Consider the following 15,481-nt stretch of genomic DNA (forward strand, 5'->3'; position numbering starts at 1 on the left):
GGCAGGGGACGCGGGTTCGTTCCCTGGTCGGGGAACTGAGATCCCACATGCCACGGGGCAGTTAATCCCTTGCGCCACAACTACTGAGCTCATGTGCCCTGGAGCCCATGCGCCACAACTAGAGAGAAAACCTGCACACCACAACTAGAGAGAAGCCCGCGCACTGCAACTAAGACCCAATGCAGCCAAAAATTGAAAAAAAAATCAGTAAAATAAAATAAATAAAATGAATGGGTTATATATTTAAAAAAAATTTTTTTTTTAAAATAAACTCCCATCACCTCTGCCTAACTTCCCACTGGATTCTTTTAAAGCAAATTCCTCACATATTGTTTTAACTGTAAATATTTCAGAATGTATGTCTAAGGGCGAAGTCATAACATAATACCTCATCTGTAAAATGAAGACGATGCCAGTAACTTGGTGGGGTTGTGAGGACTCAGTGAGATTACGTGTGTCAAACGCCTGCCTCATGGTCGCCTCACAAGGCAGCACTCAGGGCAGGAGCTCTCCCAGTGTATCCTTCCCCCGGGAGTTCCCCTCCTCCCCCTCCTCCCCCTCCTCCCCCTCCTCCCCCTCCTCCCCCTCCTCCCCCTCCTCCTCCCCGCCCTCCTCCCCCTCCTTCCCCTCCTCCCCCTCCCCTCCTCCTCCTCCCCCTCCTCCCCCTCCTCCTCCCCCTCCTCCCCTCCTCCTCCCCTCCTCCCCCCTCCTCCCCCTCCTTCTCCCCCTCCTCCCCCCTCCTCCCCCTCCCCCTCCTCCCCCTCCCCCTCCTCCCCCTCCCCCTCCTCCCCCTCCCCCTCCTCCCCCTCCTCCCCCTCCTCCCCCCTCCTCCCCCTCCTCCCCCCTCCTCCCCCTCCTCCCCCCTCCTCCCCCTCCTCCCCCCTCCTCCCCCTCCTCCCCTCCTCCCCCCTCCTCCCCCTCCTCCCCCTCCTCCCCCTCCTCCCCCTCCTCCCCCCTCCTCCCCCTCTTCCCCCTCCTCCCCCTCCTCCTCCTCCCTCTCCCCCTCCCCATCAGCAGCAGCATTGGTACAGAGACTGGAAGGCTATTGCCAAGGCTGCCGGAGCACTGGTTGCCCTTCCTGGGGGGTGTAATGGGAGCACTGTGGTGGTCCTGGTGGTGATGATGTGTGTCTGTGGTAGGGAGACCCCTGCAAACTGCAGAATCCATACCGGGGACTTCCCTAGCAGTCCAGTGGTTAAGACTCTGAGCTTCCAATGCAGGGGGCATGTGTTCGATCCCTGGTTGGGAACTAAGATCCCACATGCTGTGCGGCCAAAAAAAAAAAGAATCCATCCCAAAGGTTCCCCTTGCCCATCCTGGGTGTGTATTTGTATGGACGAACCTGTAGGAAGAGCCCAGCACCTGTCTGTTCTCCTTGGAGACTGGTACCTGGGCCCCTGCCGTGCAGCCTCAGTCTGCCTTCCTCCCAGAAAGCCCAATCTTGGCAAGTGCCCTGGGCAGATTTGATAGTTTGAGAGGGTCCAGGGTGGGCAAGCTGGATGAGTTGATGCATTTAACACGTCTAAGGAAGCTATAGTTGGTCACAAGTGTGACGTTGCCCCAGAACCTGTTGGGTCTGCTAACAGAGGTGCTGTAGTTAGGGGGGCCTCAATGAAACGACAGAACAGACATCCTCCATGGAGGCCCCCAGACTCTGCCTTAAAGACCCTGGCCCCCGGAGACCTGCTGGATCAGCAGTTCTGGGAGGTGGGCGGGGGGACCCGATGGGGGGGAGCTAATTCTGATGCGCTCCAGAGCCTGAGGACCATTGGTGACAGATGGTGAAACTGAGGCTCAAGTTAACTTGGCAGGATGTCAAGGCTAGCGAGTTCCTCTTCTTGTCTGTGAAACAATGACATGTAAAGGTCCCTTTTAGCTGGACGGTCCAGGGATGTCAGTTTTCATTAGCTGACTTTACTTACCTGCCAAAGTAGGTCTCAATGGGAGCGAGGGACTGAGAGTGGGTCTTGGGGGGGAGGCAGGGAATGAGGGGACCATGGGCAGGAACTCCATCAAGCTTCTTATTTTGCCTGATGAGCAGTTGGGTTCCTGAGGCAGGGGCTGACCACCCCCCACCCCCAAAACGCTCATCCTGCTGGGTGGTCCAGAGCTGTGCTGGCCTGGGGATGGGGGCTGCTGGTTCCCTGAGGCTTGCTGGAGAAGCCTCTTCATGCTTCTTCTGGGCCTTTCTCTGTAAAGTCCTAGCAGCCACTTCCTTCCCTCCCACTAGAGACAGAATAAGGCCACGAGTCCCAGGACACACATGCGATGCCACTGCAGTGCCTTAGGGGCGAGCCTGCTTCCCAGCTCACCATGTGGCTCAGGACAGGAGTGGGCATCCCATGTCCTGCTCGGGGACCCTATGGAGTCCCTGATGTAACTGCTGATGGAACAGCAAAGACCCAGAGTTGACCCTCCCCTTTAGGGTCATAGGCTCTTAGGACCAATGTGGTGTTTTCAGCTGGCAATCCTTATTTTCCATTCCAGGACCATCCTAGGTCTGGGGCAAGCTGCTGAGGTCCTGTGGGCTTGGTGGTCCTTGGGACGATGGTTTTCTTGCTGGCAAAGGGAAGACATAAAAAGGCAATCCAAAGTCCGAATGGAAGCCGAAACACAGCCTCCCTGCTCTCGGGGTTGGGAAGGTGACATGTCACGGATGTGGCCAAGCACCCCAGGCCACATTGCACGTAGCTGGGGTGTGGTATGTCGGACCCGGGGGATTTGGAATAAGATGTCTTGTTCTGAATCCTCAGTGCGAGGAGGTGGTGGCCTTAACTCTCTGTTCCCCGGGTGGATTCTGCAGGTTAAGGCAGCAAGCAGCGTGCAGAACCACTTACCAGCAGAGGGCAGCTGAGGGGTTAGCTCCCCCAACCACCGACGGGGAGAAGAGGAGGCAGACCTGCTTTGGAGCAGTTTTCTCAGAGCCCGTGCTGGAGGCTTCCTCCAATTCGTCTTCAAGCCAGGGTGCGGGAGGCTCCTGCCTGCCCTCTCCCAGAATATGGACTTGGGGGTTAACGGCAGCTGGAGCATCCCCAAACTTCCCTGGCCCGAGGCTTTTAACCAATCCCTCCACCTTCAGGGAACCCGAATGAAAGAGGATGTCCAATATGGAGAACAGCTTTGACGATGTTTCTTGTGTCTCTCCCCAGAACCTGGGATCCTCGTCACCAGGCAAAAAGCAGAGCAAGGAAAACACCATCACGGTAAGCGGCTCCCGCAGAGCGCGTGCATGTTGGGTGGCAAGCTGGGGCTGTCTCTGGTCCATGGCTCGGCTGTTGCCATGGCAATGCGGACCGCTGAATGGAAGCGATGCCCAGCCTGGTACATGGGGAGTTCCAAAGCTTGGATGTTGCCGAGGGTTCCCCCTTGCCTCCCCCCAGCCCTTCTTCTGTTGATTTCTTGTTTCACTTTTTCTCTTGGGGCAAACAAGTGTAAGGACTGTGGTTGGAACGCTGCAGAAGCCATTTTTGCAGGGCAGGCAGGGGAAGGTACGCGTGCAGGAGTGGGTTGGAGGGGGTGTACTGTGCTCTGCGCAAGTGACATGACGTGTAAATTACAGCCACGGCAGGGTGGCTTTTGTGCAGGGTAACTTCTGGAAGACATCAAAGTTAAAAGGAAGAGAAAGCGCCCTAAGAATAGAGTTCCTGGGAGTTCCTGATGGGGAAGCAGGCAGCCTCTGCCCAGAGCGGCCAAACAGCCTCCCAGGCCTCTTCCAAAAGCCCGCCGAGTCCCCACGCCACCCCGCCTCCGGCTCCACATCAGCCCTGTGCTCGGGGAAGGCGGGCGCTGGACGTCTCTCCCCCTCCAAGTAGAGAAACAACTTGTCCATCTCCTCAGCCAAGAATTTGGAGCTGGGAGACGTGTGGTCCTAGGTGTGCGGTTTCCACCCAAGTGCAGCAGCTCTGGGGCAGAGAAAGGCTCCCTCAGGCTGTCACACAGTTCTCTCCATGCTGCCCACCCCTACGGAGATGGAAGCAAGACGGGGTCCCCTGCCCCGGCTCATGCAGGCTGCAGATCCTGCTTTGAAGGATTTGGGGAGGAAAAAGCGGTAGGCAAACAATGGCAACAGTCATAATTGCTGCCCCTGTGTGTACATTTATTAGGCACCAGTAGGGTTCTGAGCACCCATTTCATTCTCCGCTCACTGCGGGAGGGCAGGTGATTGGACCAGGGTAGTGTGGGGACTGGGAACTCGGGCTCTGAAGCCAGGGCGTCAGCACAGCACCCACCAGCTGGGCAGCGACCCGGCCTCTCTGGGTCTCAGCGTCCACATCTGTACAATGGGGAGACGATGGGCATGTGCACCCTAGGGATGGTGTGGAAAGCACGTACAACAGCCTGGCACACAGTAGGTGCTCAATTCACACCAGTCTCCTCATCACCCTGTTTATAGATGAGGAAACTGAGGCACAGAGCAGGACCTGGCACAGAGCAGGACCTCGCTGAGGTCACACAGCTGGAAAGCATCAGGACTGGAGACCTGTGCTCTTACCCACCAGCAATGCCCCAGGTGCAAGTGGCCTCCCGAGGGTGGGACCAGGCGGCTCAACCCCGGGCCAGCAGCAGCTTCCTTGTTGCTGGAGCTGATGGGGAGGGCGTGGACAGGCCCCCGGGGCAGATGTCCTGAGAGCACGGTCCTCACGTTCACAAAAAGGGGCAAAGCAGGAGCTCCCAAAGTTCCCTGAAAGATGGAGAAAGAGGGAGAAGAAACTGCAAGAGAAGGGGATACATTAGCATTGTAGAAGGAACGTGAATAAGAGAAATGAAAAGTGAAAAGCAGAGTGTTAGGCCTCCCGTGGGTGATGGTGCCCAGCTCACGGGGTGCGGCCCGGGCTACTGCTCTGGTCTGCCTTTCGGCCAGAGCTTGGGGCTTTGTCAGCCTGGGCGTGGCCCTGGGTCTCCTGGCAACACACCTCCTCCATCCCTGCCTCACTGCCTTCCCTCCTCCTTCCCGCCGCCCTACATGAGTGCTTCTCATCTGAAGCCTTGGGGATACTTGTTTAAAATGCAGATTCCTCTGTTGGTCACTCTGGGGCGAGGCTGGAAAGTTTACATTATAACCAACACCCCTGCACCCCAGAGGTCTTAAATAAACACTCAAGCCTTGGGGACTTTTTGCTGGGAAAACTGAGAAGGGGCACAGAGTGGGTGAGGAGCAGAGCCCCGGACTTGAACCTGGGTCTGCTGGCTGCCAGCCCATGTGGCCCTCCTCATCTCCAGGCTGCAGACGGGCATCCTCGCCGGCCGGCCAACCAGTGGGGCTGAAGAGCTCTGTACCGTGGCTCTTTCCCCTCCACGGGGCAGTCACTCTACCGCTGCGGCCCCTTCCTCTGAGTCCTGATCCTGCAGAGCTCGTGGCTTCCCTGGGAGGAGATGCTGGGGGGAGCGGTGGGGGGAGGCTGGGGCCCAAGCTTCCCTCGCCCCGGTGTGCGGGAATAGGGTGAGCATCCTCTTACGTGGTCTGACCCAAGCAGCAGAGATTTGCAGGCGGCGTCTGAGTCTGGCTCACAGTGTGGCCGAGAAGCAAGGACCGAGCTTGATTCCGACGCTCCGGCTCCCCGACCCGGGCCTGGAACAAATTTTGAAGAGTCTGACACGTGGGCTACTTGACAGCAGTGGGGCCCCGGGCAGGGCTGGCAGCGAGTGGGCTGCTTGCTTGATTGGAAGTGACGGGCGCTAATGGCAGTTCACAGCCTCGGCACCAATATGATGCGTCAGAATCTGGAGGATTCCAGAAAAGATGACAGCAAAGCCACCTAGCCACACTCCTGTCCTAGAAAGAAGAGTCTGGGGACTCCTCTAGTCTTCAGTCTGAGCTTCCCGGCATGGCCCCTCTGGGGCCCCGGGTGGGAGCTCGGGAACTGGATGTGAGTGCTTGAGGGCATTTCTATTCTGCTTCCACAGGTCCCAGCTCTGGCTTTTGCCTCTGTCACCCCCTCCCAGAGTAGCCTCTCCCACCAGGAGGAAATTCAGGGCCTGCTTGGTTGTGAAACCACCTTCTCTTCTGTGTTGCAGGCGGCTGTCAGAGAGGAGGGCACATAGCTGCGGCCTCTGCCTCCAGGGAGGCCTCCGTGCTGGGCTGGGGCCGGGGCTTGCTCTGGGCCTCCCCACGTCAGCCGCCTTGGGTGGGTCACACTTGTGTTCAGCGGCTCTTGTGCCATGGCCAGGTGCCTGAGTGGTGGCTGTAGCCCCCCCAAGAGAGTTTCTGAGGGCAGCTCTTGTGGTTCTGGCTGCCCCCATGCAGGCCGGCCCTGGCAGAACCTCTGCTGCTCAGGGGGCCCCCTGGCCGTCAGGGGCAGAGCGGGTGTTGCTCCATTTACTGAGGGCTGGAGAGAGCAGAGTTGGTGCCAGAGCGAAGACGCTGTTGGTTGAGGATGGTGATCTTGGGAGCGAGAGTGGGAGGGGCTCCTGGAACTTCCCCCAAACAGTACATAGTGGAGGCATTCCCCCGTCTCCTCCCCGTCCAGCACCCCTTCCTACCTGAGCCCCTGCCTTGGGTGGGGACATGGCATGGCTACGCCTAAGTGTGTTAGAAGGTGCCATGACGTAGATTAAGTGTGACGTAGATTGCCTGGCTTCTGACCCTGGCTCCACCATTATACACAAAGAATTGCAATTACATATTTACTTGTTTGCCTTCTTCATCAGGCTGTAAAACCGTCAAGGGCAGAGACTACACCTTCTGTCTCTAGCCTCCATTCATTGTACCAACAAACATTTACAGCTCCCATCACATGGCTGTGCTGGGCCAGGTACTAGGGACACGGCGGGGAGGAGGTGGGCTTCCTCCCCTCCTGGGACAGACTGTCTGGCGAAGGAAGAGAGATGCTGAATAAGCAGTCACGAGAAATACAAATGCACCTGTGCAAAGTGCTGGGAAGATCTAGCCTACTGCGTGGCACCAAGTAGCCGTTCAACAAACGTTTGCATGGACCGAGCACGTGTTCCATGGCACAGCATCGTGGGTGAGGGCTCGAGCCGTCAGCCCAGACTAGATGCAAATACTTCTGTGATCCTCAGTTAATCAAATGAGGCCAGTGTGACCCAGCTCGTGGGGTTGCCGGAAGGATGAAGTGAGGATGCACGCCAAGCTTTTGCAGAAATTCTCCCAGGATGCCTCCCACGATGGGGCCGGTGAGGTGCAGTTCTCGAGATGTCCACCAGGGGGTGCAGGGCTCTGCCAGGATTCAAGGAAATTCCTATGGGATTGCTGGGGCTGCGAAATCCCAAAACCAGAGTTGACAGGGATGGAGACGGCCACCCTGGGGCCACTGGCCAGTCCATCCAAGGGCTGGTGTCCTCAGAGAGTGGCAGAAGCCCCAAGAGGGATGAAGCCTTGTCCTCCCGCAACCCCTCTCCCCCAGCCCCGCTAGCTTTCACCTTCAGTGGTTGTTATAGGGCCACTTGTGGTACGCCCCTCCCCTGTCTCCTAGACCCCGGACAAGGCACTCTAGAAGACCTTTGTATCCACTTCTGAGTACCTGCTTCCACGATGCCTAATGCCCAGTGTAATGTCATCGTTAATTTATCATTAAATTTGCTTGAAGTTTTCATGGATTACATTATTAAACAAATTAAAGATAGGCTGTGGTCATCATTGTTTGTTGAGGCAAGAATAGCTGGAACGTGAAATAAGGAGTATGTGAAACTGTGGAATCCAGCCCTGGTTTCCAGAAGGAGGCTCATCTCTGGACAAACTTGGGGGTGTCAGCCCAAAAAAGAGGGTTTGGGGAGACCATTGCCTGAGCTGGGCATTGAGAGTCTGGCCACCCCCCAAGCAGACTCCTGCAGGCCAGTGATACCTCGAGTGGCTGGGGGGTGGGGCATTGGGAGAAAACTTCTCATCCCAGGGGTTCCGTGGGCCTCTACCTTGACCTTGGTGGAATTCCATGCTCCCTGTCTCCAGGGCTCTCGGGGTCATTCCTGGCCCTGATCCTTCCTCCTGTGTCGTCATGCTTCCCTCCAGAGCGGGAATCCCCGCCCTTACGTCGGCCAGATGCCAGTATCTGGGAGGAGGGGGCCCTTCCCTTGGCTGGGATTTCTCCTGTGTTCTCCCCCCAGGAATGCAAGCGAGGCCTCTGCCCCTGGGAGCTGGCGGGGCCTGGATTTACTTCTAGCCGCCCCCAGGCACCTGAACCAGAGGCCATGGCTGGGGGCCCACGGGCCTGACTCGGCTGGCAGAGGGTTGCTTTGGCTTACAAGGTGTCGTCGTTGTTGTTGTTGTTATTATTAACCATGAATGAATTGCTAACATTTAAGCGTTGAGACACTTCACGTAAAAATCCGGATCCTCCACAACTCTCGTGTCATCGCGTAAGCTGACAACCCTGGACTCCTCACTCTGGCTTGGCAGCAGTTGGCGGGAGCTGAGAGGAATCTGCCCCCTAGTCAGACATTCGCAGATACCACCCCCCTTCCCAGAGTGGAGGCTGGTCCCCCCACCAACCCAAGCTTCAGTTTCCATGATGTGCGGTCCCTCACTTCTTTGCGTGGCTGCCTGGCACTGGAGTCTGTGGCTTGTATTCAGAACCTCGGGGGTTTTCTGCACTGTTCTCGCCTTGAACGTCTGATGGCGCCCACTTCGGCAGATGCTGGGGCTGTGATGAGGGTTAAAGACTGCCAGGGCTCAGGCCTTGCCTTCCCGAGGCCTTGCGGCTCCCGGAACAAATTAGCAGACTCTCTAGGAGCGGATCTGGGGCTTGAAGCAACGTCAGCAGGGTCAGCGGCGAAGCCACTTCTGCCGAGCGGGCAAAGCCGGGGGCACCGCGATTGTGCTCAGGCAGAAAAGTCAGAGGCAGAGCCCAGGAATCTCTGCGCTGCTCTGTCCTGGGCCAGGGCCAGCCAGCCCCAGGCACGCACCCTGCATTACCATTTAAACTCTCTTTGTTCATACAATATGCATCATGAGGTAAAATTCACAAGGTAACTTCTCACCCAGGATGCTCAGCCACTTCAGTCCTTTCCCTGGAAGCAAATGATGTTATCAGTTTCCAGAAATATACCAAACGGGTATCTATTCCTTCCTCCTCTTTTTTTTTTATTTTATTTATTTTTTTAAAGATTTATTTACTTATTTTTATTTTTTATTTTTGGCTGCGTTGGGTCTTCGTTGCTGAGCGCGGGCTTTCTCTAGTTGTGTCGAGCGGGGGCTACTCTTCGTTGCGGTGCGTGGGCTTCTCATTGCGGTGGCTTCTCTTGTTGCAGAGCACAGACTCCAGGTGCGCGGGCTTCAGTAGTTGTGGCTCGCGGGCTCTAGAGCGCAGGCTCAGTAGTTGTGGCGCACGGGCTTAGTTGCTCTGCGGCATGTGGGATCTTCCCGGACCAGGGCTCGAACTCGTGTCCCCTGCATTGGCAGGTGGATTCTTAACCACTGCGCCACCAGGGAAGTCCCCTCCTTTTTTTTTCTTCTTTTTTTTAATTTAAAAAAATTTTTTACACTAAGATAGCGAACAGTAAATACTATTCTACCTTTTCTCCCTGCCACCCACCCACTTAACACTGTATCCTGCCACACCTTCCTTATCAGTACAGAAGAACGTTCTCGCCATGTCTTTCACCATGGATATGATGCCCACACATGTCTGTCTCATACTTTTTAACCATTCTCCCACTGATGGACAGTGGAGTTGGGTTCCAGCCTTTTGCTACTGCAAACCGAGCCGTGGTGAAAACCGTGTACGTATGTCCCTGCACCCGGGTGTAGGTATCTGTAGGATAGAATCTTACAAGTGCAGCCTCTGGGTGGAAGGCTGTGGACATTTGCAGTGTTGCTAGCTTCTGTTGCACTGCTCTCTAGACAGTTTGGACTGATTTCAGCCCCTCTGGGGTGGGGTGAGTGCCGGTTGCCCTTCATTTGAAAGGCCGACTGCCAGAGCATCCCAGGACCCCAGTGCACGTTCTCTATCAAGCTTGCCCTGTAGGGGGACCTCTTCAGTGCCATGTCCTAGGACCGAAGCCTCTCCAGCTTCTCCCAGCCCTCCAGCCAAGCCATGTTCTTTCCTGTTCTGTGTCCTCCAGATAAACTGCGTGACATTTCCTCACCCAGACACGATGCCAGAGCAGCAGCTGCTCAAACCAACGGAATGGAGCTACTGTGACTACTTCTGGGTAAGTGGTGCCTCGGCGTCCCCCGCACTGCGGCCCTGGGGACCAGGAGCGGACACCCGGGAGGGGGGCGGTGGCTTGAGCTCAAAGCAGAGCGACCTCTCTGGGTGAAACCTAACGACGGGCTGGCAGTCGATTGAGCCCTGGAGGCTGGAAACTTAAGTCCCGCTTGGAGTCTAGATCATTCCATAAATCTCAGAAAGTCCACAGGGCAATATGGAAACTCCAGGCAGAATGCAGGTAAGCTGGAGGGTCCCCTTGCCGCTCAGTGGTAGCAGGAGGCCAGAATCAACTCCAACCTGGGCTCCAGACCTGCTCTGTCACTCTTGTCGGTGACGTTGGACAGTGCTTCTCCTCCTGGACAGCCTCCCTGTTTCCATCAAAGTCATAATGAGGTTAGGCACAATCTGTAGGGGACTCCAGTTTGAATAATTCTGTGGTTCCAGAGCTTTTGCGTATTGTTCCATGGGTACGGAGTTTCAGTTTTGCAAGATGAGAAAGTTCTGGAGGGGGATGGTGGTGATGGTTGCACAACAGTGCAAATGTCCTTAATGCCACCGAACTGTGCACTTAAAAATGGTTAAGATGGTAAATTTTGTGTGTATTTCTCCAAAATTAAAGAAATATCTTTTGACAGATGCAGAGTCCTACTCAGAAACTCTGGAAGTACTCCTGGACATTTGCATTTTAAAGTTCACAATGGCTTTTAAAATGAAATCACCCCATTCTGGAATCAGACAGTGGTGATCGTTGTACGACCTGTGTATATATTAAAAACCTGTGAATTGTACACCTAAAAAAAGTAAACTTTGGCAGAGGCCCCAAGGAACCAGAAATTTAAAAAATCAAAACTTTTTTTTTAACCACCAGTCAGAATGGATTATCTACCCTTTTTTAGATTTGCTAACCATGTACTAGACAAAAATGCTTTTGTCTTTCTACCAAATCTCTTGCCCTTCAGAAGGTAGCCAAAGATTCCTATTGCTGTGTTTCTTCCAGATCTTCTGAGGTATGTGCAGAGGCAGCAAATATTGTAGAAAGGGCTCTGGCTTTGGCGGCAGACACACCTCGGGGGCGGGGGTGAGCCCAGGGGCGAGGGTGAGCGGGGAATCCGAGTGTACAAGACCTCGCAGGATCCATAAGTATGCTGGGTTTTATTCTGTTTGCAGCAGGAAGGTGGTGGAGGGTTTAAGCAGGAATCGGATGTGATCTGATTTGCCTGTGTCATGCAGGGAGGGCTGTAAACAGGCAGAAGTGCCCGTGAACCTGTGGGAGGCCAGGAAAGATGGTGGCAGCTGTGGAGGTGGAGGGGAAGAGCTAGGTTGGAGACATCGTCCTTAAGGGGGGTGGGTGCAGGAGAGACGTCATCCATAAAGAGGGGAGCAGGAAACAGAGCATGCGGGGGAGACCAGCTCAAGCTCCGGGAATGGGCACCCTGGGAGCCGGAGGTCAGCGGGTGGCGGATGGCGGGGGACGGTAGGGAGCCAGGGGGAGTGGGTCATCCTGCTGCCGGTCAGCATTATCCAGGTCCCAGCTTGATTCAAGCCCTCCTGGGACTCTGATACTTACCCCAGGGTTTTATCTCTCGGACCATCAAGGCCTTTTCCTCTCATAGAAATTTTTCTGCTGACACGGTTATTAAAGCCCACTTCCTCGGGCTGGTTTTCCCAGTGTGGACAAATCACTCAGCATATACATCCTCTCAGGGAGGCAGATTGGGGCTCAGTATTTCAAATAATTTTTCTTTGGCTTTTTCATCAAGAGGTAGCACTCATACAATAGAGGGCACACGTCTTAAATGTACTTGGAGTAACTTTGCAATGGCTAGAGCAGCCCCCTTGTGACATGGTGTTACCCCGTGTGGTGATGATCTCCCCGTCAAGAGAGGTATTACAGTGTGGCTCAGAGGGCCCTGGATCAGGGCAGCTGAGGAAGGGATCCTGCATTGGGAGGGAGTGGGGAGGTAAGTGGCGTTCTCCAGGCATCACCAGCCCTTTTCTTTTCCCCTCTCGTAAAACAACTGTTCTAACGGGACGTTAGAGGTGCAATCCATTCTTATTTTAGGGCGAGTGGTGGGAGATGCAGCCTAGAATTGGAAGGACCTGACCGCTTTGCCCAGTGGTTGAGCTGAGAGAGAGCCCAGGTCTTTCCAGATCCTGGGACAGGGTTCTCACTGATGCTCCTCTCTGTGGTGGCAAAGGACCTATTTTTTTGTTGTTGTTCTTTTGTTGTTTTTTAAATTAATTTTATTTATTTTTGGCTGCACTGGGTCTTCGTTGCGGTGTGCGGGCTTCTCATTGCGGTGGCTTCTCTTGTTGCGAAGCATGGGCTCTAGGCGTGCGGGCTTCAGTAGTTGCAGCACGCGGGCTCAGTAGTTGTGGCTTGCGGGCTCTAGAGCGCAGTCTCAGTAGTTGTGCCACATGGGCTTAGTTGCTCCACGGCACGTGGGATCTTCCCGGACCAGGGCTCTAACCCGTGTCCCCTGCATTGGCAGGCGGATTTTTAACCACTACACCACCAGGGAAGCCCTATTTTGACCTGTTTTTAACTCCTCCCTTTAAGTATCAAAGCATTTGACTCTGGATTCCTGGTGGGAAAGGCTGCCTTGGAGGAGGGACAGCTTTAGGCGTGGTGCCCACCAGGGTCCAGAAAGGCTCTGAGGGTTGATCTGCAGCCGTAGGTGTGGGAACAGATGCTGGATGCTTGTCTGGCAGGGAAGGCCATGCTGGGGGTACCAGGGAGGCAGGGAGGGCCGAGGGAGAGCAGGAGAGAGAGATTCAGGCGTCTTTGAGGAGGGTCACGCGAAACAAAACAAAAAGCCTTTAATTTTGAAATTTTAATATTTGCTTGCAAAATGAATTGGGTACTAAATTCCCATTTCATTGACTTGGCCATCTTCCCCGAGTCCTGACGTTTCTTTAAAAGTAACTAATTTAAATACCATCCACTGAAGACTTGGTATTTGCTGAACACTAGACTAAGCTGTTTCCATGTGTCATTTGTCCTGAGATGACCACGTGAGGTGGTTGCCATTATTTCCCCAGTTTCATGGAATGAGCAGCTCAGATTTAAAGTGAGGGAACTTGCCTGGGATTCCCCGGCTGGGATGTCAAGCCTGGAAGCGGGCCCTTTCCCACTGCGGCTGCCCTTCAATCCAGCTTCTCCCCAGAAGTCGCTACGATCTTTTATGCATGTGCGTTGGAGGATGTCACTGCCCAGCCAGTGCAAGAGAGGATGGTGTGGCTCAGGGCTGGGGGTACCTGCCCCTGAGGTTACACACTGTCTCCCAGCTTAGTCAAGATGCCAAGACTCCGCAGAGGGTCCAGCCAGCCCCAGCAGCTGCCTGGTGCCTGTGCTCTTGGCCACATACCCTTCCTCCTCTTTCCCAGGTTGTGGGGTGGAGGGGCACGGACGTGGGGTGGCAGCAACGATCAGGGCTTAAGCATCAGAGAGCACGCGGGGGCAGGAGCGCCAGGAGAGGCGCAAGTTGGGGCAGCCGATACTCCTGCCCTTGTCCTCCCTCTGGGGCTGAGGACAGGGTTACCAGGCACATCGGGGTCCCTTCTGGGGTCTGTCTTCCCTGCGCTCCATTCCTTCTGGCTACAGACGCTGATGTCACCTAAACGCTGCTGCTTCTCTTTCCTTCCTAGGCTGATAAGAAGGACCCCCAAGGCAATGGAACCATGGCTGGGTTTGAACTGCTGCTTCAGAAACAGCTGAAGGGCAAACAAATGCAGAAGGAAATGTCAGAGTTCATCCGGGAAAGGTGAGGCCTGGGCCCTCCCAGCTCCGGGGACTGGTGACAGCACCCACCTTGGTCCCTGAGCCCGAGGGAGTGAGCAGCCGGGGTGAGCGCTGCACACCAGCACTGGGCTTGGTTAACACTAAGGGGAGCACAAGACGGGAGTCACAGGCTTATGGCCCTTGGGACAAGTCTGGCCAGCAGATGTGTTGCTTTGGCCTGTGTGATGTTTTTAAAGATTTGAACCAACAACAGCAAAAAAAATTGGTGGATATTACATTAAAGTCTGCATATCTGGCATCTCTGGGGAAAGAAGAAAGTCTGGCTCCATGGCTTTGCATCCCTCATGCAACAATTGGCTGGAGCTGAAGAGCAGCTCCCCTGTACAGGGAGTGTGTGTTTCCAGTTTGCCACAGTCCCCACCGCTCCCTAATGTCTCCCCACGAAGACTGCTTGGCCCCTTTGCTTATCTACGGATGCGCCGCCCTCATTTGAAGCGCCGTTCCTTAACATAACAAAAAAGGAGAATGTTACCTTTCAATTCATCTTTGAGCCAAAGCCACGTCCCAGGCCTGGGCATCCAGAAACCACCACCCTCCCACTCCTGCTTTCAGGGAGCTCAGCCTACTGGGAGAGTCAGATAAGGTCATTACGGTAAGTGCAGGGATTATAATAGTGGTTTGCCTGCCCGTAGATGAAACAATAAATTCAGCCTAATGGAAGTGGGGAGAGCTACAGAGAGAAGTTCCTTCTTCATCTCCCCCCTCCTCAGTCTCTCCAAGTTCTGAGACCCTGTAAAGCACATACCCACACACCTGCACACTCATACAGGTGCACATACCCCCCCCCCACATGTGTGCACACATACACACAGCTTCCCATCTGGAGTTTCCAAGGCACACTGGAAATATTGATAGTAAATGGCAATATATTTTTTAAATGTTTCTTTTTTAATTATAGCAACAATAATCCAGTAACAATTCTATGGCATTTTAAGGTATCTGTTTTCCTTAGGAGGCCTATTTTCTATTGGTATAATCAAATCTTTGTTTTATGACCCATTAAACTGGTAGGAGATTGAGAGATTCTGTAGCTCAGGTGTGAGAAAACAACAGTAGGAAACAGGCCAAGAGGAAAATGGCTAGAAAAGCCTAGTTTGAACATGCTTAGGGTTTACACTTTCGTAAAGAGGTCATGTTAACAAATAAATGGAACCTTCCACATGAGAACACTGGTCTTCCCTGGGACAGGTGCACTCCTATGACTTTCTCAGTCCAGCTGGGGTCTTGTAGAGGGGACCTTTCAGAGCCGGGAGGGGTGGGAGCTGAGGTGCAGAGGTGAGAGCTGGGCCGGGGCTAGGGAGTGTGGGGTTGGGGGGGCATGGCAGACATCCGGTGAGCCACGTGGCCACGGCTTAGGGGAGTGATGCCGGCTCTGGAGGGGACGGGCCTCGTGCCCAGTGCGTGCGGTTGGCATTGATGAACCTTTGGAGGTTTGAAGCTGAGAGCGTGATATGGTGAGATCTGCTTTCTCGAGAGGTCTCCTGGCTGGAGGCTGGCCGTCCATGTCCTCCTGGGGAGGGGAGGGACTAAAGGCTGAGTGGATGGAGAGGAAGTGATGGAGGCAAGCTTGAGA

At 54.7% G+C, this 15,481-nt stretch overlaps 1 protein-coding gene across 5 annotated transcripts in view; it reads left to right on the forward strand.

Annotated features, from left to right (window-relative positions):
- Positions 1-15,481, forward strand: part of GAS7 (growth arrest specific 7) — a 193,822-nt gene that overhangs the window by 158,395 nt on the left and 19,946 nt on the right. For all 5 annotated transcript variants that reach the window (XM_061174896.1, XM_061174897.1, XM_061174898.1 and 2 more), the window contains exons 5-7: positions 3,150-3,203; positions 10,018-10,107; positions 13,755-13,870. In XM_061174896.1, the coding sequence (XP_061030879.1) occupies positions 3,150-3,203; positions 10,018-10,107; positions 13,755-13,870 (260 nt within the window). The remainder of the gene's footprint in view (positions 1-3,149; positions 3,204-10,017; positions 10,108-13,754; positions 13,871-15,481) is intronic.

Source organism: Eubalaena glacialis, chromosome 19 (assembly GCF_028564815.1).
Source record: "Eubalaena glacialis isolate mEubGla1 chromosome 19, mEubGla1.1.hap2.+ XY, whole genome shotgun sequence".
Taxonomy (NCBI): Eukaryota; Metazoa; Chordata; class Mammalia; order Artiodactyla; family Balaenidae; genus Eubalaena; species Eubalaena glacialis.